We start from the raw sequence: 22,290 nt of genomic DNA, 5'->3' as shown, positions 1-22,290 counted from the left end.
TTTTTCTCACTCACATCTTTTCCTTACACCTCCTCCTTGTGTCTTACATGGGAGGGACTAAGGAAAAGGTGTGAAGGATCAAGGCAATGTTTTTGTAATGAAGTGAGACATTCTTCTCTCTCAGCATTATCTAGAGGATAAACTGATCACAGTGTCATCCGTCAGAGTTTGTACTGATGTTGAGGAAGAGCAAATACATTTACCTGCTCCCAATTCTGGTTAAAAATGCTGTACAAACGTCGTATAGTCTGTGTGGAGCTGGATTCAAAGATGATGGTGATTGTCAAAAGCACCTGTTACTTTTCAACTAAGAGCAACACAGCAAATTTACAAAAATGTCAGGAAATGGATCACAGGTTGTAAAAACAGTCTTCCTTTGTAACTGGGCAGGCCCTCCCTGTTTTGGGGCAAAGGTTACATCTGGCTACACGTGAGCTGTCCATTAGCTACAATTTTTGTCATATTTTTAACACAGGAAAACATTTTTTATTTTTGAATGTAGCATCTCATGCAGTTGCGTATGACCCCTCTGCTGAAATAAGAAGCTGTGTCCTTTACCAGTAGCTAATGACGATGTTGTTTGTATGATGTCATTAAGACAATATGGATTGCAATAACTATTTTTTCCATTAAAAGGTACTTTTGGTTTCAGAAAGATGGAGGAAAATCCCAATCTTAATGTTGAGAACCTTGTACTTGTGGTGTGCGGTTCTGCCTTTGATGATGAAAATGTTGGTTATATTATAATAATTTGACTATTTCTGTGCTTCCTTATCACTGCAATGTTTCCTCCTATCCTTCGTCTTCACCTCAACTCCACCCTCTGTGGTTAGAAGTGGATTTTTGCTCTATGAACACCCCAAAATGTATTAAAGTATTAAGTATAAAGTCTACATCTTCACTGTTTTGACCATTTAACCAAACCTTTCCTTTCTCTCTTTCTCCTACCTTGCTGTCTGTGCAGGTGTTTCGTACCGACTTCATCACAGCCATGAAGCTGCCGGACTCGGCCCAGCTCGGCCCGGACGACTTCTATGTGCTCTCAGACCCCTGGAGACAAGAGTGGGAGAAGGGAGTACAGGTTCCTGCCAACCTAGAGGCCATACCAGAGCCTGTGGTCAGGTAGGACACACCAAACATGTACCGCACACACACACACAAACAGCCATCAACTCTTGCAAGAATTTAATATCCAGTAAATGACCACAGGTGATTTCTCCTTTTGATCTCCATTTCATTGAAGTCATTGAAAGGCCCAGTCAACCCACATTGTCTTTTTAAGACATGATGCTTTTCTGTGGCAGCAGTTGTTGTGTAATTGGACAGAAGGTATTGTTATCTTGTTTAATAGTGATTCAGTGCCCGTTCAGCCTGTGGCTGTAGCACACATAGACATTATATCATCACTGGCAGATTTCCCATGGTCTGTGAGTTATGAGATTTGAACATTTGTTTGCCATGACAAATAGTTATTTTGGAAAATTGCCTAATTCTCAGTGAACTTTTGGAGAAGCTCTGAAATTTTAGACCCAACGTTGATACAGCCCTGGAAATGAAATTGACGCGAGTTATTTTGATAAATGTCACCAAACGAGGGTGCTGAGATGCTAAAAGATCTCAGATTAACCAACAAAACAATTTTTGTAAAGTTAAACAGCTGTCATACATTCAAGGGCATTTGGAGTTTTGCAAAATTGTAGTGAAAAGTGTGGAAGCCCTCTGTGTAATTAAACTGCATGTAATCACACATCAGCATTATATTAATACTTTGTTAATGGAATAAGCACACCTTCATTCTGCGACAACGCAAACCACCAGCTTTCTACTCTCTAACTCATTTGTACACATACACACTCACTCTGGGAAGCAGGTTTGGATGCACATTCAGGCAACGAAACATGCGCACACACACAACGAATCAAGCTGGTAGGCAGATGTGTGCAGGCATGCACTTCGACCCACTTATATTCACTCTCATACTGTAGATTAGTCTGTGCCCCCCCCCACCCCCCCCACCCCCCTCCTCTTGCCCCAGTAGGTTGTTGTGGCTCTCTAGTACTACTGCAGCTGCTTCACATACCCATGTGGTTTGTTTGGCGTTCTAGGAACTAATGAAAATGCTCAGACTGCCTGGTAATGCCTGTTAGACAGACATGTCATACTGGGAGGCCACACACACACACACACACACACACACACACACACACACACACACACACACACACTCACACTCACACACACACACACAGGTACGCATGCATTCTCTTTGAGACACAGGCAAGTTATCCCATCACGTGAGATTCGCTCAAATATTCTGTATCCATGATTTTTTTTTTTTGCCTGACTCAAGAAAACCAGAAGCAGAGAAAGGTCATTCTCAACAAAAGAAGACAAACAAAAGAAAAGTAAAAACTCCTTCATGGAAAAGTTACATTTTTGTTGCATATGAAACAGCCAGAAACAGAGTGAACATGATAAATTGAAACTTAAAAGCCTGAATAATCCCATGGTAAATGTTTTCCACCGCTTTCATTTAAAAGAGTTTAAGTGTGTGTTCCTCTTTGACTCTACTCTTGACCAGAATTTAAGGCCTCAGCTCCAGTGTTTGATGTTATTGGAGGCATTTTGTTCTATTTGACTTCCTCTCGCCCAATGAACTGAAGTGGAAATGAGTCATTGTGTAAGAAAAAAACCCATTTAATACGCTCGCTCCGTCTGTCCATTTTAAAAAAGATAAGAAAAATAGCTGTTTGAGCGTCGTAACAGCAGCAAAAAAAAGGTTGGTTGGTGATTGAGTTGTAAAAACTCCAGGCAGATCTAATAACATACAATAAGCACTTCAAACAAAATATATGCAAACCATAAATCAAACAATCAAGTGCTTCCAAATGAAATGACACACCAGATGAGGAAACTGGGGTACCTGAAATGAATCTTTGACTTGTAAGTGAATACGCTCGCATAAACAATTTCACTTGAGAAGAGAAATTGAATTTCCACAATAGAAAAACAAGAAATGAGAAATCGAGTTCCTCAGAGTTTTAATGAGGGCAGAAGACAATGGTAATAAATAATAGAAATGAAAATGCAAAAAAGAAATCTGGATCATTTATATGAGTCTGAGATTGAAAGGATAAATATGTCACTCTCACTGTTTACATTATCTAATAGGTTAATATCTCAGTAGGCACACACACACACACACACACACACACATGACACATGCACACACAAACAGTATGGAGCTAAGAGACTGATGGCAGAGAGATGAATGAGCAGATTGGGAGAGGAAGAGAAATGGCAAAGATAGGCAGGAATGGATGGATGAATGGGGGCTTATCTATTATCTTGAATGTGACAGAAATGACAAAGTGAAATACAGTGATGTTGAAATGGAGTGATGATGGATAGCTGAGGAGATAGAGGAGAAGACGCTAAATGTAAGTGTGACTGAGCTGATGGTCTCTGTCAGAGCCTCTGATAGTGGTTTGTTTGTCTTTTTTTTTTTTTTTCCCCTGCCCGTCATCTTGTTGCCCCTCCTCTTATTTCCCCGCCTCTTTCTTTTCCTCTCCATCGCCTTGGTCTTTGATATGTTTGGGCTGAAATCACCAGCGAAGCTTGAGACTTCCTTGGTTTTACCCATACAAGCCTCTGTGGTCAGGCAGAATCAGCAGTAGGAAACATTATTCCCACAGATGCCTTTTCAGAGTGCTTAACAAGGAGGAAGAATACATGTTAAAACTCAGCATTCAGTTTATAGAATAAACATAAATCAGTGCTAAAACAATGTAAGAAATATAACAAGGGCTGCTTATATACCAGTATATCAGTCTAGTAAAGTGGTGTTTTATACTATACTCTAAAACACTGAAACTTGAAATTGAAATTTCCAGAGTAGATTTGATCCATTGTCTTAAAACAGGAACTGACCCCTGAAAGAACTGAAAGAAAGTGATGGGGGAGTTTATAGACAACTGAGGCAAGACCGGGAGATGAAGCTGATTTAACTTTAAGTGCATGGTTGTAAAGCCTGAATGATGCGCAAAACCCATGGTAGTGCTGCCACGAGGGTGGACATTTTCTCTCTCTCCAGAGGAAAACATGATGGCTTATGTTTGTGTTTTAGTGTCAAAACAGGCTACAGTTCCTACCTGTGGCCCAGGTGTTGCTAGACTTTAATAAATCTTATTTTCCCCCCTTAAAAATGTATACTTGACTTTGATTGCAGCAGTACTTCATTTCTACTCAAATGGTAACAATATCCACCTGTGAGCACCTTTAAGAGCCAGTAATTCACATGTTTTATTTAGGTATTTATCCTACTTGTGTATTTTTTCTGAATTTTGCTCATATCAAAGAGAATTTGTCAACCCCAAAAATTTGAGTATTGTGGAGGAAAAGTATGAATGAAGGTACTTTTTCCTTTCTTCCCCTCTCTCTTTTCCATTTATGTTATTTTTTTTCTCTGTTTCTATTAACTATTTTCACCCAGTTCTCTCTTTTTTCCTCTTTTCTGTTTCCTCTTTTTTCTTCCTCTCTTCAGTACCTTCATCTCTACATCTCCCCCACCCCCACCCTCACCCCCACCCCCCCACTCCACTCCCACCTTTCCTGTCTTCCTTTTCGCTCTAGTCAAGCCAGAGGCGCAGACACATTTTTCTTTTTCTATTTTTTTTTTTTTATGAATAATGACATCATCTCCAAAAATTGTTGGAGAGGAAAAGGGCTGCGGGCCCCGTCTGGCTTTGACAACACTCCTCTTCCACATTTGCCTCTCTCCTTGGACCATATTTGGCTGCTGCGGCATGATTTTCGGTAAAACCGTTGTGGCGGATGGTGAAGAGGTCATTATGGTTTGATGTTGTTTTCTTTGTGCCTCTCCTTACCAAAACACAGCAGAGGAGACGCAGGGAGAGGAGGAAGATAGTCTTTATCTCTCCTTCATTCTCTGTCTCCCTGTCCTTTGCTTTCTCTCCCTATTAAACTCATTCTCCTCCTCCTCTCCTACCTCTTTTCCCCTGGCATTCTTTTTTCTTGTTTCTTTATCTTTCCACATCCCTTCTTTCTTTCATCTGCCTCATAATTTCTCTCTTTTCCTCTTAGACTCTCCCCTTGCTTGTCTTCCCGTCTGGCGGTCTCTCTCTATCACTCTCTTCCCCCTCTGTTCCTCTCTCTCTCTCTCTCTCTTTCCCTCCCTCTCTCTCTCTCTCTCCCTCTCTCTCTTTTTCTCTCGCCCTCTTCCTCTCCATGGTTTTGTTGGGGCCGAGTGGAAGTAATTAGCCGTTGCGTAACACCGACTATGTGCAGACAGTGAATGGGGCTTTGGCAGCGACTCGACAGCCTCAGTCCCCAGTGACAACGGCGTGCTGGAGAGGGAAATAATTACACACACACACACACACACATGCACACACACACACACACACACAAGAAGATCTGTGCCTTTTCACAAAATGAAAGAAATGAGATAGTGGTTATTTTATTTATTGCTTCAGTTTTTCCCCCTCGGACTGGTGGCCACGTCGGTGAATGTGAACCCGTTGTTTGTGGTTTGGCTGAACACACCGGCTTTTTGAATGGTGTGTAAGGCTGCAGCCGCGGGGGGAGCGTCACATGGAGAGGCTCCTCACCAAAGTGGTTTATGCACTGCTGGACAAAAAGATTGATTGTGCAGATTTTATAAGAAGGTACTTTTTTGGAACATCGCTCAACTGCTTGGTTAGCATACAAATATTCTACGGATTTGTAATATTTAAAGTTACTGATTGGCTCACAACCTTCAAGAAACTATAGAAATCAGAAATTAGATGGAAAGTGTGAATTAAACTGAGATTGCAGGACAATTGGATACATCATTTACCCAGTGATGGAATATCTCTAGGTCAGGTTTCCGGCAGCTGTGATCATATGCAAAACTTGGGTCAGACGGGCATGGGTGCTATGTAAAACCTTCAGTCAACAAGCTGTAAGCCCTGCTCAGAGGGACACTGCAGTGCAAACACTGAGAGAGAATGTAGATGCTGTTGCTTGTTAAGGCATAATACACTATGTTAATTGTATATATGGGCATGGAAAATTTGCCACATGATAAAAACATACATGCTGTGCCTTAATACCCTTGATATACATAGATCCTTTTGAAGATGCCACCTGTAGACGTGTTCAGTTTTCGGTACAGGTGCTGCGAGAATTCTTGCATAGAAATATAGCAACTCCATCAAATACAACTGAAAGACAGGAGCAGTCAATTTCAAAGCCTATTTCGACTATTAGCCTGCATGTGTTATGACAATCTGACAGCTGCCAAATGCTGAACATATTATTACATTACAGAGATGTCAGTTCAAACTGAGTACTGCTGAAAAAACATTCAGTAATTTGTTGAGTTTTTATTTTTTTTGAGCTATGTATTTGGCAGGTTCAGGCAGGATAGAAATTATAATTGCCCTGGACATTCCCCAATAAAGCTGGAATGAGGTTTCAGAGAAGGGAAGTGCATACGTCAAGCTTTGCATTCTGCTACATGAATAGGAGGAAGTGGCAGCCAACACAATTTGAATAGATAGATTCCTATGGAACATAACACAGTATGTAAAACAACAGGTTGTTACTGATCAAATAGGCAGTTTCTGTTTATATATACAAATACATCTGTTCAAGCACGCATAGGTGCATGCTTTGCTCAACACACACACACACACACACACACACACACACACACCCTTTCACTGCGTAAGTCAGACAGTGCAGCAGTGGGTCAGAAGGCTAATCACCCACTAATAACTCAGTGACTGTCTCACACACACACACGCACACACACATGCACAGACACGCACAGAAAATGGATTGAAGAGAGCCTGGGGGCAGTAAGATGGATAGAGAGATGGAGAGAAGGACAAATAGCTGGATAGAAAAGATGGAGGACAGTCTAAATGTCATGTATTGCAAAGCTTAAGCTATATTTAAAACTTTAAACTATCCCTGGACATTTTCAGTTATTGCTGGTTTTTTTTTTTTTCTCTTGTCATGTTGTGAGTTTAATACAGTGTGTCTGTTGGCCTCTGTGCCTAAAATAGCTTTTTTGGAATTGTTAACATTTTTCATTGAAATCATGGGACACAGCAAGCCACAAGTTAGCTCATTAGTGTGTTTGTGTGGTTTCAGTGAGGAATGCTAAGAACAGAATCATATCCTATTTTCATTATCTATTTGGACTTTGTCTGCCATAACTAACTCAGTACATTGCCATGATGTAAAAAATCTTTCCTGAATATTAAATGTTGTTTTTCAGCTCAAAAAAGTTATCTCATCACATTCTAATAAATCTGTGTATGTAAGTACTTTTAAAAGACATAAAGGTATAGCCCCCACATACTCAATAGGTGGACTCTGGTCCAGATCCAGGCAGTTCAGTCAGTTCAAACAATTCAATCTGGACCCGGCGCAATACTTGAAAGCAAGCTGAACAGACTGCTCGCGAATGACACATTTCTACAGTTTCATGTCACCTCACATACACATCTCTCAGCTGCTGGTAGTCACAGTAAACAAGAATGGTAGTTTGCAAGCAAACAGAAGTCATTGCAAAGTATGGTAGGATGCCAACTACTAACGCCAAATGGGCCCATTTTTAGCAGTTGTGTTCCTGGAGCTCAGAGGTAAGAACCACAAAACTTCACCAGCTTAATTTGTTGTATCAAGCAGCCAGAAGATTTTTTTAGACAAGAACAGGCAGTGAAAGCAGCATTTTCAGCCACAAATATAGTGAAAAACTTGAATCCCAGGAAATTCTTTAACAAAATCTTAGATCAGCCTAACAATCAAAGCTTTTGTGTGAAGGTGTGAGACTTAAACAATGAAAGTGTCACTTCCTCCATTAATATAGAAATGTGTTTTGTGTACGAAGTTCTGGAGTTTTTAGAGCTTAAACATCAGTCACATATCCACATTTTCCGGACCCATGACACTATGGAAATTTGGCGAATGGACTTCTAAGACTTGTACATGAGCTCTGTCTCTTGTATAGTCCTTCATAGTCAGCCATTTGAAAAAATCTCAGATATTCCTTTTTTTCCTTGAAGAAATTATCCAATTCTGTAATTCTTATCTGGAAAAAAGGTGGTGAGGAACACCCAGAAGAAATGTGACATTTGTTTTTCCTCTTCACTTTATCTGATGAAGACAAAGAGCCAGCTAAAGGTTATGTCAAAAGCACTGATGTAGAGTACATCAATGACATGCATAAAACAAAAGGAAAACGGAGCGGGAAGAAGAGTGGAAGAAAAAAGTGGTGGTTAGATGACTGAAAAGCCCCTCGGAGATTTGCCCTGCTCCAGCTGCAGCTTCATCCACCGGTGCATTAATAAGTCATCCTGTGCAAATGTTCAGTGTCGTGAGTGCACAAGTTCCTGTTAACTGCATGTGTACACATTCCGTCCAAGTGTGTGTGTGTGTTTGTATGTATCAGTGCATCCACAACACCATCTGGAAATTCACCCAAAATACCCTTCTGATCTTTCCAAAGAGCTCTTCATCAGATAATAAGATGACTAAGAGCAGCATCATCAGCCTCTTCATGTACAGGGTCAATGGGTGCACATGGGCTAATAGCTTCCACACACACTGCTGATGTTTGTTGGTAGTCTATTGTGCTGTGGCCCCTGATAAATGACAGCAGTTAGATGGATGAGTGAACAATTGACATACTGGTTTGCACATACATGAACTATGTGTTGAACCTGTAGCTCTGGGAATTGCTGCCTACATGGATGACATGCAGACAGAACAGACTGGATGAGTGGAAAACTTTTCAGTACATGAATTAATTAATGAACGTCTGGCTGAAGGAACCATGCTCACTACAGCAGCCACAACTGCAACTTACATCTGGAAAAGTTGAACACAAAATGACTCTGTCGTACAGCCACTGAGCTCTGAGTATCATTGCCTTTTGAACCCCGTGTTCAAAACAAATCGATCACCAGAGTCTGAAGTATAGATGGGCTCATATTTTATGCTAGAAACTGCAGTCTTGTGTAGCCAGACCTCTATTTCATCATGCTCTTTAGCTTCAGTTAGTTTTTGGCTGAGTACAGGCTATTTTTTTTTTTTTTTTTTTTTTTTTTTTTTTTTTTTTTTACTTTTGTGGTTGACTTTCTTCAAAACTCTATCTCATCATCTTGGAGGTTTTTGGTTTCCTGATGTGGGCATTTAAAAACTTTTGAGAAAAGACAATTGAATGGCTGCTCTTATGGTGTATTTCTTAATGCATACAATTAAATAATCTTAACCATACTAGAGTATATTTTTTATGTCCCGCCACAATTACACATGGTACAGGAGACTTTAAGTTGTCATGCTGGCGTCTGTGACTGTAGACACATTGTTGTGACCATGACAACTCAAAAAATATACGTAGAAACTTCATATTTACACCATAGGTTCCCTGAATGTAGTAGATTATCTGATTTAATTTTGTAGCATCATGCTGTATATATTTGCATATTAATGACAGAACACTTATTTTCCAGAAAATGCTGTGACTCCTTCACAATAACAAACTAACAAATTCAAATTGATACCAGATACGTAGTGTGCAAAGACAAACATGTTGGTGTGAAAAATATTTGCTCATGAATGAGCTAATTCACTTAATTAGGAGGAAACTGATTTTTCTTGTGAACACAAAAACTCAAGATGCGTAACAACAACAATAAGAGGGAACGTCGCACTTACACCACAGGTACCCCATACCGAGTAGATGATCTTATTAGATTTTGGTGTGGCTTGCTGCACAAATTTGCATATATAACGAGATAAATGTGATGAAAACTGATCCACCGTCTGCAGCCTTTATTGGAAGGGAGCATGCTGCATAGCTGTGCACCTACTGCACTGTGCAAAAGTTGTAAGGGACTAAACGTAAACTGTGGATGCTTTCAAAAGTAATACCACGAATAATTTTTATTTATCAGTTAAAAAACTTGCTGTGAAAACCTTTTCCCCTCACAACAGCACCAGTTCTCCTCATTACACCTTTTCCAAGCCACTGGACAGGTAGGTTGTTTCAAGCCTCTTTGAGCACTTGCCTCAGTTCTTCTGTGGATTGAGGCTGTCTCAGTGTGTCTTCATGTAATCCCAGATTGACTCCATGATGTTAAGATCAGGGCTCTGTGGGGGCCAGACCATCTGTTGCAGGACTCCTTGTCTCTGAAGATAGTCCTTTATGACTTTGGCTGCATGTTTGGGGTCGTTGTCATCCTGCAGAACGAATCTGGGACCAATCAGACGTACTGATGGAATTATGTGATGGATAAGATCTAAACATCAAATGCGCCTGAAACTTGCACAGTACTGTACTATACATGCATAGTGAGTAACCATTGCATTATATAATGCAGAAATTTCACATTCAGAATTAAAACACTCAATTAAAATGTTGGAAAATAAATATAGTGCATTATATAGTGAACAGGGGAGGGGGTGATTATGAACACAGCATCAGTGTTTTGTGAGGTCAGAGTGCTAGGGAGCAGTGTAAGTTGCTGGCTGCTTTCCTAGATGTCTTACTACAGTGAATTTCAGATTAACTGATGGGACAACTTACTGACTCAATGACTGTATTAGTACAAACTGGATTTTTTGATGATTTGAATGGCAGTCAGACTTGATGGACTGCTTAGTGAACAGATTAACTGGCTGTTTACTGGATGGATGAGGAGATGACCTAATGCCTTGTTAACTAGAGCAAAGACTTGGATGAATGACTTGCTGACCCATTGATGGACAGTCAGGGTTATGACAAAAGCCAAAATCACCCGCATTAACTCATCATCACATTGCTATGAGGGGTCAGTGAGTATATTTCTGACCACAGGCTGATTTGGTTGCTTTTGGCCGGTGGGTGAGTGAATATGAGAACTGTATTTCTTAAAAGTATGGGCTAAAGAGCCAAACTGGGCCCCTGCCATCTGTATCTGGTAGGTCCACATGACAAAACTAATAACATATTATAGTGAGAAATAGCTTTTGATCTCTTTCCTGGGCAAAGGGGCTTAATAAACTTCCCACTGAGGCAGGAGGGGGAACCATAATGGCAAATAAAGTAACATAATAATACATTCTCATTTCTGGATGAGTTCACCAAGTCACTGGGTATATCTTTTGCCACAGTTAATGGAGATAACTTCTCTGACTGCACCGTGCCTGGTTGATTGAGTCATTGACTGGCTGCGTGACTGACCAAGCTGCTGGCTGACAGGCTTATTGACTGAACGGCTGACCGATTAGTTATCTCTTTGATTGATAGAACTGTTGGCTACTCAGCTGATCACCTTTTTCCTCGGCTGAATGAAAAACCGCATGGAGGTGCAGCGTCTGTGTAGTCTCAGCCATTATCCAAGCACAGATTTTCTACCTCTTCACCACTTGACTGGGTCAGTGGGGCTGTCGCTTACCACATTTCGGGCTTTCTGCCTGACTGGCTGAACAACCGCAGCGACCACTTGCCTGGGTGGCTTGCTTGTCAACCGCCTGGCAGAACAGCCCCTTCTCTGACTGATTGAACGGATGAGTAAAGGGTCAATGGGTGGTTGAATGAAAATAAGAACAAAATTAAATTCTCTGCCCTCTCATCACTACAGTATTGTGGTTGGGTCACTGGGGTGCTTTATTAATCACATGAAAGACATGCTGCCTTGTTTGCTGACTGACTGCAATGACTGCCTGACTGGCTCGCTAAAGTGACATCTGGCAGCCTGAGTGAACTTTCTTATTGTGCTACTGGCCAGTATCCAACCAGAAAGCACAATGACTTTTTGAGTGGTCCATCTTTGACCACATTTTTCGGCCAGCTGCCTGACTGTATTGACTGACCGGCTGGCTTACCGACTGGTTGGCCGACCTCACCGAAATGACAGAGGAGTCGGAACCGACAGGCTGACTGAATGACTGGTTGCCTGCCCGCCTGGCAGGCTGACTCTCTGACCACAGTGACTGAGCGTTGGCCAGAACCGAGCCGGTTTTCTGGTTCCAGTGGGTGAGTCAGGCCTCAGCAAAAACCCATTCACCTCTGGAGGCTTGCGGGCAAAGATTGACTTCGGCGTGGGGACTGGAACTTGGGAAATTTAAACACTTCACCTCTAAACAATAGTTTTTAGCCTGCTGAGTGGTGTGTGTTAGAGCTGGAAAAGCAGCCTGCCAAAACCTAAATGTGTTGGCATGTGTCTAGTCCACATTCCCTGTCCAGAGATTCACTTAGCAGCTTTTGATTTATTTAACCTTTATTTAACCGGGTTACTGTTATTAACTGCCATTGACAAAAAATAATTTGGAGGCTTGACCAAAAAGGCAATAAGTAGCTGCTGCTTGTAAAAGTATGAAGAGGAGAAAGGGTCTGAGTTGATAAACGAGTGCAGCTTTCTTACATTACATTGGGAGAAAAACCGTCCTGTGTGTGCGCTTATGTGTATTAACGCAATTCCTCAGTTCACATCCCAGCATGTGTGGCTGTTGGTGTTTACTGCAGGCTACCCTCAGGCTCAGTGTGGGTTGATTTTGTGTGCATGTTTGTGTTTATGTGTGTGTGAGAGAGAGAGTGTACATGCGTGTGTCTGTCTTTTTTTTTTTTTTTTTTTTTTCCCCACATGGATGTCATGTGAGTAAACCCAAGAGCCATGTGTGGGAGTCTGGGCTGTGTGTGTTCAGGCGCCTGTGTTCGTGGATGCACAGTTTACGTATGGGTGTTTCTGCGTGTGTGATACATGGGAGATATCCCTCGGGTATTTTCTTGGAAACACTGATACACCTCACATGGGAATATCATCCACCTCCTCTCTTGCTCTGCTACACTAACACTCATTCTCTCTTTAATTTAAACACGCACAGTCTCACGAAACCATTCGTTCCTCTCCTCTCCTCTCCTTTCCTCTCCTTTCCTCTCCTTTCCTCGTCTACATATCCAGCTCCAGTAGTTCCTCTGTGGTATGGCAGATCAAAGTCTTTTGCCTTCTGCACTGTGGGTTTAGCAACATCTGGACCATGCCGTCCGCCTTTTACCAATCTACCATCTGCCAGTTTCAGTTGACTTGTGCGTGTGTATGTGTGTGTGAGAGACAGAGAGAGAAACAGAGATGGAAAGAGAGTGAGACACAGTAGAAGATAGCAGATAGATAGTGAAGTTCCCCTTCTCTCATTCTTCCCCCGGTCCCTGTTGTTTGTTTGCGTGCATGCTCAATTTGACTAACTCTGCAACACTTCATTTGTCAAGCTGCAACCGACACTCCCTTTGTGTCTCATCTTTCTTTTCTACCTCTCTTGGTCTGGGTGTCTCACTCTCCACTGGAGTCGATAGTGGTTTTTGCGTGCATCCCCTCCTCGCCAGTGCCACTTTCTCATATTTGTGCCTCTCCTTAACCCCCACACCACCTTCCTGTCTCTTTGTCCTTTCACCAGCGCCTTCGGCCTGGTTGCCAAGGCGAGGTCGTTGACGTTAATGGCCGCATAAGGGAGGCTGGTGCACCCTGGCTGACCACTTAAACCCAACCACCTCCAGGAGAGTAAACACTGTTTACTGCTGCTTTGTCTCCCAGCAGAGCCCCGAGGCCCAAACCTCACATAAAATCTCTTCTCTGGCTTTAGATGGATGGATGGTTCCAAAAAAAGGCAGATAAACTGACAGGCAACTAGATAAGGATCGACATTTTCACTGTCAGTTTTGAGGAGTAAGACAAAAGTGTGTCTGATAATGTGACTTTCTTGTCATTAATCTAAATGGCAGAGACGCCAGGAGAGAAGGTTAACTGTGCAGAGATATCTCAGACACATAGTGATCTGATTTTAATGTTGACAGCGGAGGCACAGCATAAAGGAAGGTTTGTACATGTATTTCTGGTGAATATTGTTCAGATGCAGTCAGGGTTTTCCTTGCAGGTGTTTCTCCTTCATCTCCAATGTAGAAGACAAAACCTAAACATTTTAGCCTGTTACTTAATAAGCAGCAAATCTTTTGATTTGGCACATTGTAGCAAAAGAGGAGCAGCAGCAGGCGCCAGTAACAGAACTTGTTAACTTGTTAAGCAGAAGAATCTGCAGCATATGTCTTTTGAATTTTGGCTTTGGCAAAATAATTCCTCACTCCTGTTTGGCTAAAAGGGACCAGATGTGATGACAGTGGCAACACTTTTGCATGAAACAACTTTTCTGACTGCAACTTATTACAAAGAGCTCAACCTACAAATATTGTTCCCTTTGGGGAGTGGTGGGAAAAATGTAATATGTAAAAACTGGTTTTTATTATTGGAAGTCCCCAAACAATATTTAACCATACTCCTCATGAATCCTAATATCTTATCATTTCAGTGAGAGAGGAGAGTGGTAGAGGACCAAGGTGAACCTGAAGGCACCTGTGGCCTCATAATGAGTTGCGCCACACATGAAAGGCACATACAATTGTTGAAGTGGTCACATAGCTATTTATACACTAAGATATAACATAACAAGTAAAGATGGTAACATTATAGTGTTATTTGGAGGGGGTTGGAAGGCAGGTATAGGATCATATGTATAGAATTTATATATTTTTACTTTTCATGGTCTGGCTATTATCCACTGCTATGAAGTGACTACCCTTTTTTGCCCTCATCTAACAGTAGCCAATGTTAAAGACCAGCTCAGCAGCCTCTCCTTGTCTGTTTTTGCTGGGGTGAGGATAAACAAAAACAAAGAGGAAATGAAGGGGAGAAAGAGGAAGTAATGGAGATTGAGGGAGAAAGCCAGCCTGGGAGGGAGACAACTCGGGGAAGGAATAAGAGGCAAAATGGAGGAGTAGAGATGGAGAGTGAGGATAGAGTGAATTATCCAGAGAACGGGGGATCCAGACACTGTGGGGAGGAGGGATGTTGATGGTGGAGGAACTGAGGGAATAAGTAAACAAACAGGTAGATGAGGCGGTTGAGTGGAGCGGTACACCGACTGTAGATCTGCAGGGAATGACAAAGAGAGGGAAAGAGACTGATGGACACACAACGGAGCTTTGCCATTGCTTCAGCAAATAACAGTAGTACCGCCATCAGTCTCTCCTCTCCTCTCTTCTCCCCTGTGCTGCCTGTCCGCTGTTTTCTCTGTATGTGGGTTTAATCGAAGCCTTCAGGCACAGAATTAAAGCAAGTGGGAATGTACCTCTGAGGAGTGGGCTTGAAGCAGTGTGCCCTGCTAATGCAAAGAAGAAATTGAAACAAAGCTCACCAAAACAGCCCAGCAGCAGGTGAGGATTTTTTTAAGGCTGCAGCATCAACTCAAAACATTCAGAGTTGATACATTTTCCACTGCTATACAAAAATATGAGAAAAGAGGGAAATTGAGTAGAGACACCTTACCTTGTGGCTTAAATTTTACCAGGGCTAATTTAGATGTTTGGTTTTTTGGAAAATTGTGAAAAATGGTAATCATAAAGCCCAAGACGACATGTTCAGATTGCTTTTTTTTTTGGCTGATCAGCAGTCCAAAACCCAGAGATACTTCATTTACAATCACATAAGATGAAGAAAAGCAGAAAATCCTCACAGTTTAGAAGCTTGGACTGGTCAATTTTTGGTGTTAATGCTGGAAAATATTACTTAAATTGATTTTCAAAATACTTGCTAAATTATTTTTATGTCAAGTACTGACTAATTGTTTTAGCTCTAATATTTACAATACAGACTTCTTAGATCAGAAAGGAAACCATCGAGCTACAGAAATTCACCCGGCACTTTAACTACTTTTACAAGCAAACTTGGTTTTTACACTACAACTTCTAGCCAATGTGAAAGGGGCTTGGCTGCACCTGCGGGGTGTTTTTCTCCCAAGTTTCCAATAAGATGGTGTGGTGTTTGTGACTTTGTGTGCGACAGAGCTGAGCATGTTTTTAGCAGCCGCTGTCGTCTGGAGGGCTGGTGGTGGTGGGGTGTTTTTGAAGTGCTGGTGGGCTTACTGGAAGTGTGTCAGACAGGAGAGGAATGCAGGAAGGGGGTGGGAGTCTGTGTGTGCGCGTGCGTGTGTGTGAATGTATGGAGACAGTCCCGGGGTAGCCCCTCACTCTTGATGTGTACATGTGGAGTATGTGCGTTTGGACATGCCTGTGTGTGTGTGTGTGTGTGTGTGTGCGTGTGTGTGTGTGTGTGTGTGCGTGCGCGTGCATGTGCATTTGTGCTTCGTTGTTTCAACCCATTATTCCACCCCCCTGTCTCACACTGAAAGCCTACAGGGGTTTCCCACAGTGTCTCTGGTAATAAAGTTGACACTGGGGTGGGTTTAGTGCCTAGATAAAGCAATATCTTCAAAAGAAAAACACAACTATGAATTGTGAAACCCCTGAATAAATAGAAAACAACTGTGTAGTTGCTGTGTTTAGGAAAGAATCTTACAGGTTTCCTTATTAAAATACATGTAAAAATCCAGAAACGTGACTCAAATGAGAGTTTTCCCATGACAACAGAGGTTAAATTAGGAAAAATATCCAAGGTCATCTCTGCTGTCCCTCCAGAGGAAATTAGTTTCACATTCACAGGAAGAAAAGGAAGACACACAATAACAAACACACCACAACAACTGATATCAGTTCCATTTAAAACTTGGTATGTAAACATCCTGGGCTCCCCTGAGCCTGTAAGAAAAAAAAAATGACGAAAATAATGAGTGATATGTTAATATTCATACTACTAAAAAGCCAGTAAGCTACGGCGTTCAGGCATAACCCCCCTGTGGTTTAGATTTGGATCATCTTCCTTGAACTTTGAAGCATCACAGGAAAAGAATCATAACAGTCGATGGCATGAAAAGAATCAAAGCTTCTACAGATTTTTAGCAGATCGTTCCTCGTCTTTTCTCTGTCTGGTTGGGTTGACATGTTTTTCTCTTGGGAGCATTGAGTTTTTCAGAATCCAAGCCAATTATTGGACTGTTTGGCAAAGCAGTGTATGAGAAATGACTTTCCTTGCAACAGGCATGCTATCCCCAAACCCTCATCAGCAGGTTGAAAGAAAAGTATGTTGAGTCGAACTAAGAAACCTGCAGGTCTCTAATATTTTATAGCACATTCTTTACACTAATGAAATTCAAGAAGGTAAAACTGCTCAGTCATTTAAAAAGAACATTTCATTTGGAATAAATGCTCTGGCCAATACTGCTAATGATACAGAAGTAGCTACTTTTAATCATATTACATGACACTGAGTTAACTAATGTACTGACTCATATTCTTCATGCATTCAAAAAGTAATGGAGTAAAGCATAAATTAACTGACATTTAATTGCCGTATCAAAGCGTAATTTCATAATTGTGTGTAGTTTAAATATTGTATATATCATATAATTGGATTCATAAGGAATATCTTTCATGTACAGTATTTTTTTATTGTCCTTTCGTAAATTTGTTTTGTATCCATGGTGACTGTCAGAGTACAACAAAGACACAACAGTGAAAGACAGACATCAAACAACAGATATAACTTGAATGCAGGTTAAGCCAAAGGGGATTTTTGAATGTATAGTATGACAATGAGGTTGAAGACGTTTGTGAATGTGATTGTAATACCACACCTCTAGCACTAACTGTGATTAGATTACTGAAACATGAGGAGCAATGCCTTCCTTTATACTGTTACAGAAAAATGTAAGATGATCATAGAAACATTTTTATGTGAGAGTTTTTAACCTTAATGTCACCAACAATTTGGACTTAAGCCAGTCTCATAGTAGAAATCCTGTCATATTTCATGGTTTTGGCGATTCTTCCTGGATCAGAGGCAGCTATGATCAACGATTTGCCAATAACAACTGTTCTGGCTGTGTTGATGAGCACGCAAATATGAAAGCTCTGTGATGGCCACATGTTGTGGTAGAACAGAGCTGAATTTCCTCTTTCCAGTCACAAATATTTGTTTTATAAAGGGAAAGTGTCACGCTGACGCTGGAAAAATGTTTCCCTGTTTCTGCAAGTGATTTCTCCTCTAATGCCCCTTCCAGCCAACATCCAAACTCCAGCCATACATTTCATCAAACACCCCCCCCCCATCCCACCCACCCTTTAAACTCAGGCCAGGTCTATCTGTGTATGTCTGCATTGTGTGTGCCCGCACTGCCACAGCTACAGAGAAAGAGTTGAGGTACAAACCGAAAGCTGCAACCAGTTGGCCTTTCACACATCTGGCTGCAACTGCACTGTGGTTGCTTTTGTAATTAACAGGGGAAGAAGGTTAATGAGGAACTGACATAAAATAAAAGACATTAAATTAAAGGGCTAAGAAAAGCCACAGTATTTCTTTTTTTTTAAACAGGTTTATTTTGTGACCTGTGATTGTTAAAGAGAAATCATCGGTAGGACAGCACAGTGGGATTATGAATGTAATCCATTACATATTTTTGGACAGCAGCTTTCTCCACTGTTGGAGGAATTACCTGTGGAGATGGGTGGCGTGGTGATTGATGTGCATACAGAGACTGATGCAGTTTGAGGGGGAGAGTGTAACCCAAGTTATGTTCTGTAGCTTCAACTAACAGATGTCCCCTAAAAGCCTCACATGCAGGATATCGGTAGATGCTAGCTAGGTAGAGACACCTCTTGTCCCTTAGTAGCTAGCTAGCTACATAGGAAGATAACATCCCCATTTTTAATCCCACCTACTAAGTTCTGATTGGATGCCTTTTTCCTCGAGTTAGAGAAACAAGACCTAAATGAATCAGAGGTCAGAGGTCAAACTGCCATACTTTAACCAACTATACCAAAATAACTATTTCATTACACTGACACATTTCTTTTAGCACCTGAAAGAAAAAGAGCACCACTTCCTGTTTTGTGATTTCTTTTGACATTTGTCTCAGTGGCCCGATCGTTAGAAGTGGCCACCATACACCGTGGCAAGTGCCTTGTTTATGGTAATTAGACTAATATCTCAAAATGAATATGTTAATGATTTACTGATGTTAAAAATGCTACACTTAGTACCTTGAATGTAGCAGATTGCAGGTTTGTGCTGTATTTGCTTGAGAAATGTTGATTTAGCAAAAGAAAAAAAAGTGGGGGGAAGAAAAACCCTTGCGTTGGCAAAAAGACAAATTGCCGGCAGGGTAGCCGGAGGCTCTGCAGTGAAGCAGCTCTCAGTATCGGGCTGTTGGAGGAGCAGAGGCAGAAAGTTGGCCTATTAACTCTTCTCTTGGGGTGACACAGAAGAGCAGACATGGAGAGAGGTGGGAGTAAGTGTTCTCGCTTTCTGTCTGTTTTAATAATCCCTCCCTCTCCCCCTCTCTTTTCATTTCACACTCTCTCTGTCTTTCTTGCAACACCCCCCCCCCCCAAATTCTGCTTTCAACGGCTCTTTAGATTAAGTCTCTTGTAGGATCGTTTAGTATCAGCTAACAGACGGGGACCAGCTCATGTCAGGTTCAAGATGGGCTCAAGTCAGATTGTCAGAATTCAGATTTGCCAGTGACCTTGTTGCCATCTTGCTGTGACAGTGTCGCTGCCATGCTGTTCTGGGGGACTACAACCACGTCTTCAGTGTGTCCTGTCTGGATCAAATGTGCTTCATTGTGCCAAGTGTGACACACGGGCCACTAACGTATTTGCAGTCTGTCACTAGCACTCTGTTTGAGTGTCACTGAGAGTTTTCTCTCGTCTATTTTTAATAGTGGATATACTGACAACAAAGTAAGAACCAAGTGAAGTTCCTGTTCAGTTTTTCTTTCTTGCTTACTGTTACCTCCCACTCTTTTTGTAGGCCAGCTACTTTTGGTGACAGTGCTCCTGTTCAGCCACAAGAGCATTAGTGAGGTCAGTTGCTGATGTTGGGCAATGAGTGTTGGCTTTTTGATTTGTTCCACAGGTTCTCTGTGGTGTTGAGGTCAGCGCTCTGTGCAGGCCTGTCTAGTTCTTCCACACCAAACTGAGAAAACCATTTTTTATGGACCTGGCTTTGTGAACAAGGACATTGTCATGTTGAAACAGGAAAGGGCCTTCCCCAAACTGTTGCCACAAAGTGGGAATACTATTGTCTACAATATCATCATGTGCTGTAGAATGAAGGGTCCTTGCCCAAACAATGATAAACAGCCACAGATCAAAGGTACGCAAAAGTTTATAGACAGGGGTGCCCATAGACTTTTGGTCATAATGTGTGTACGGACAAATACACTGATATCTCGTAATGTTAACTTCTGTTGAATTTGAGAATTGGAAAAAAGAGAAAGCATCTCCTGGTCAGCATGAGGCCTCTATCTTTTGCCGTTTGTGTATCTCCCTCTTTTCTGCCCTACCCCTTTTCTCTCAACCTCTCTCCTTCTCGTTCCCTCTATATCTACCCCCTATTCTCTCCCTCACCTTTCTCACTGTCTCGCACCCAAGCTGACTGATAGCATTTATAGTTGGACCGTGCGAGTGTGTGTACTTTAATGTGCACACTTGTCAGTTTGTGCTTGTGAGTAGTGTGGAAAGTCAAGCCTGGAGGTTTTCATCGGCTGATTAGCACTACGGGTGTGTGTTAAAATGCAGAGCTCATGACTCCCTGTCGCTGTCTCTCCCTCTTCAGTGTTTTTTTTTTTTCCCCTTCCTCTGCTCCTTAGGAGTGTTGACAATGAACCAGTTCAGGACAGTTTATTGCAGCTAATTGGTTGTATACTCCTTCCCAGAAACTATCTCATTCTCTCTCTCACGCACGCTCTTGCTTGACAGAATGACAGCAAAACCACATCTCTCTCGCTGTTTCTCTCTCCCTCTCCCCCCAGTCACCAACTGGTTTGTGTTAATATTCATGACCTGTATATGTTCCACAGAACTGAAAACACTTGACTGTCTGCTCCCATCATTTTCTCTCGCTGTGTGTGTGTGTGTGTGTGTGGTGGCGTTTAAGGCGCCAAGGGAGCAACAATTCTTCATTCTGTATTTATACCCATTTTTTTCCTTATCCGCTTGTCTGTATTCAAGGCAACACAGTTGGTTTTGACAGTGAGAAGGAGGGAGTTAGGAGAGTCTTGTGGTTGTTCTTCTGAAATAGCAGATAGCATTATTATAAATCACAGAGTAGATTAGATTAGATTTGATTAGATTAAGTGTGATTAAATCAGCCCTATGGGGAAATTTGGTCATTGCCGGAGCAGATAGCAGCCTGCAGCGGAAAATAAAAGCAAAAACAAAAGCGTGCAAATGAAAAGACTGCAAGATTGTGACCATAAAACAGCGTACATCATTACATAATAGCGTTGGACTCTGCTAGCTTGTTTTATCTCTGATTTGGATCCAGGTGTCTAAAATACGCACATAAACTCAACTCCAAGGCTGAATCTTGTCTCTTCATCACAACAGATATTTTTTTTGGCATTCTGCCTTTATTTGCTAGTGTCAGTAAACATCAGGGGAGGGGCGAGAGACACGAGAATAGACAAAGGTTCCCAGCCAGAGTGAAACCAGTGATGTTGCAGCCAAATGGCATGCATCCTAAGCACCAGGCTACCAGGATGCTTAAGGCTTTTCATTGACCGTTTCTTTTGCTGGTTAAAAGATAACAAGGAATTCTGCCATTGGCGCATTGTATCAACTGCAGCTAATTACTGTTAATACCCTAAGTAACAGACCAAATGAAACTTTTAGGCTGTTGTCTGGTTAATGAGCTACCTACAAACCAAAGATCATTTGTTAGAGAAAGAAATTCCACTCTATAACATCACTGTGCTGTGGTGAGTGTTGACTTGTTGAATTGGTTTTTCGCGAATCAACAAGACCAGCGGAGCAGAATCAGGACCTCCAATACTGTCTCACATTCAGGTTGTAGTCACAAGTTGTACACATGAAAATATTTACAGATTTGGGGATTTGAAATGATTAGAATTTGATTCAGTGTTGTATTTCCATTCAGTATATGCGATCAAACCCCAGCAATATTATTGTATATACTGAGAAGGGCACAAGTGTGAAAGTATGTAGCTGATGGATTGTGAAGCAAAGAGGTGATGAAAGCAGCTCTGCCTGCTTGTGTGTGTCTGTATATTGAAGCCTTGTAAAGAAATGTAATAATGTAATCCTACCTATCAAGTCAGTGTTGGAAGGGCTTAGTGTTGTGTATGTGTGTGTACATATATATATATATATATATATGTACACACACACACACACACACACACACACACACACACACATCTAGTATATACATACTATAGTAGATTACATTTGTTCCTGGAGAAAAGTGACTCATCCTTATCCCACAGCAGGTGAAAACCAATTTACACACACAGATTGTAACTTTCATGACATTATCCAAAACC

At 41.6% G+C, this 22,290-nt stretch overlaps 1 protein-coding gene across 2 annotated transcripts in view; it reads left to right on the top strand.

Moving 5' to 3' along the window:
• The window catches only part of jade2 (jade family PHD finger 2), a 169,315-nt gene that overhangs the window by 48,291 nt on the left and 98,734 nt on the right, over positions 1-22,290 (top strand). For both annotated transcript variants that reach the window (XM_018691335.2, XM_018691333.2), the window contains exon 4: positions 965-1,122. In XM_018691335.2, coding sequence (XP_018546851.1) covers positions 965-1,122 — 158 coding nt within the window. The remainder of the gene's footprint in view (positions 1-964; positions 1,123-22,290) is intronic.

The sequence above is a fragment of the Lates calcarifer genome, linkage group LG20, assembly GCF_001640805.2.
Source record: "Lates calcarifer isolate ASB-BC8 linkage group LG20, TLL_Latcal_v3, whole genome shotgun sequence".
Lineage (NCBI taxonomy): Eukaryota > Metazoa > Chordata > Actinopteri > Centropomidae > Lates > Lates calcarifer.
The sequence above is the reverse complement of the archived record's forward strand: the minus strand, read 5'-3'. Positions and strand labels throughout refer to the sequence as shown.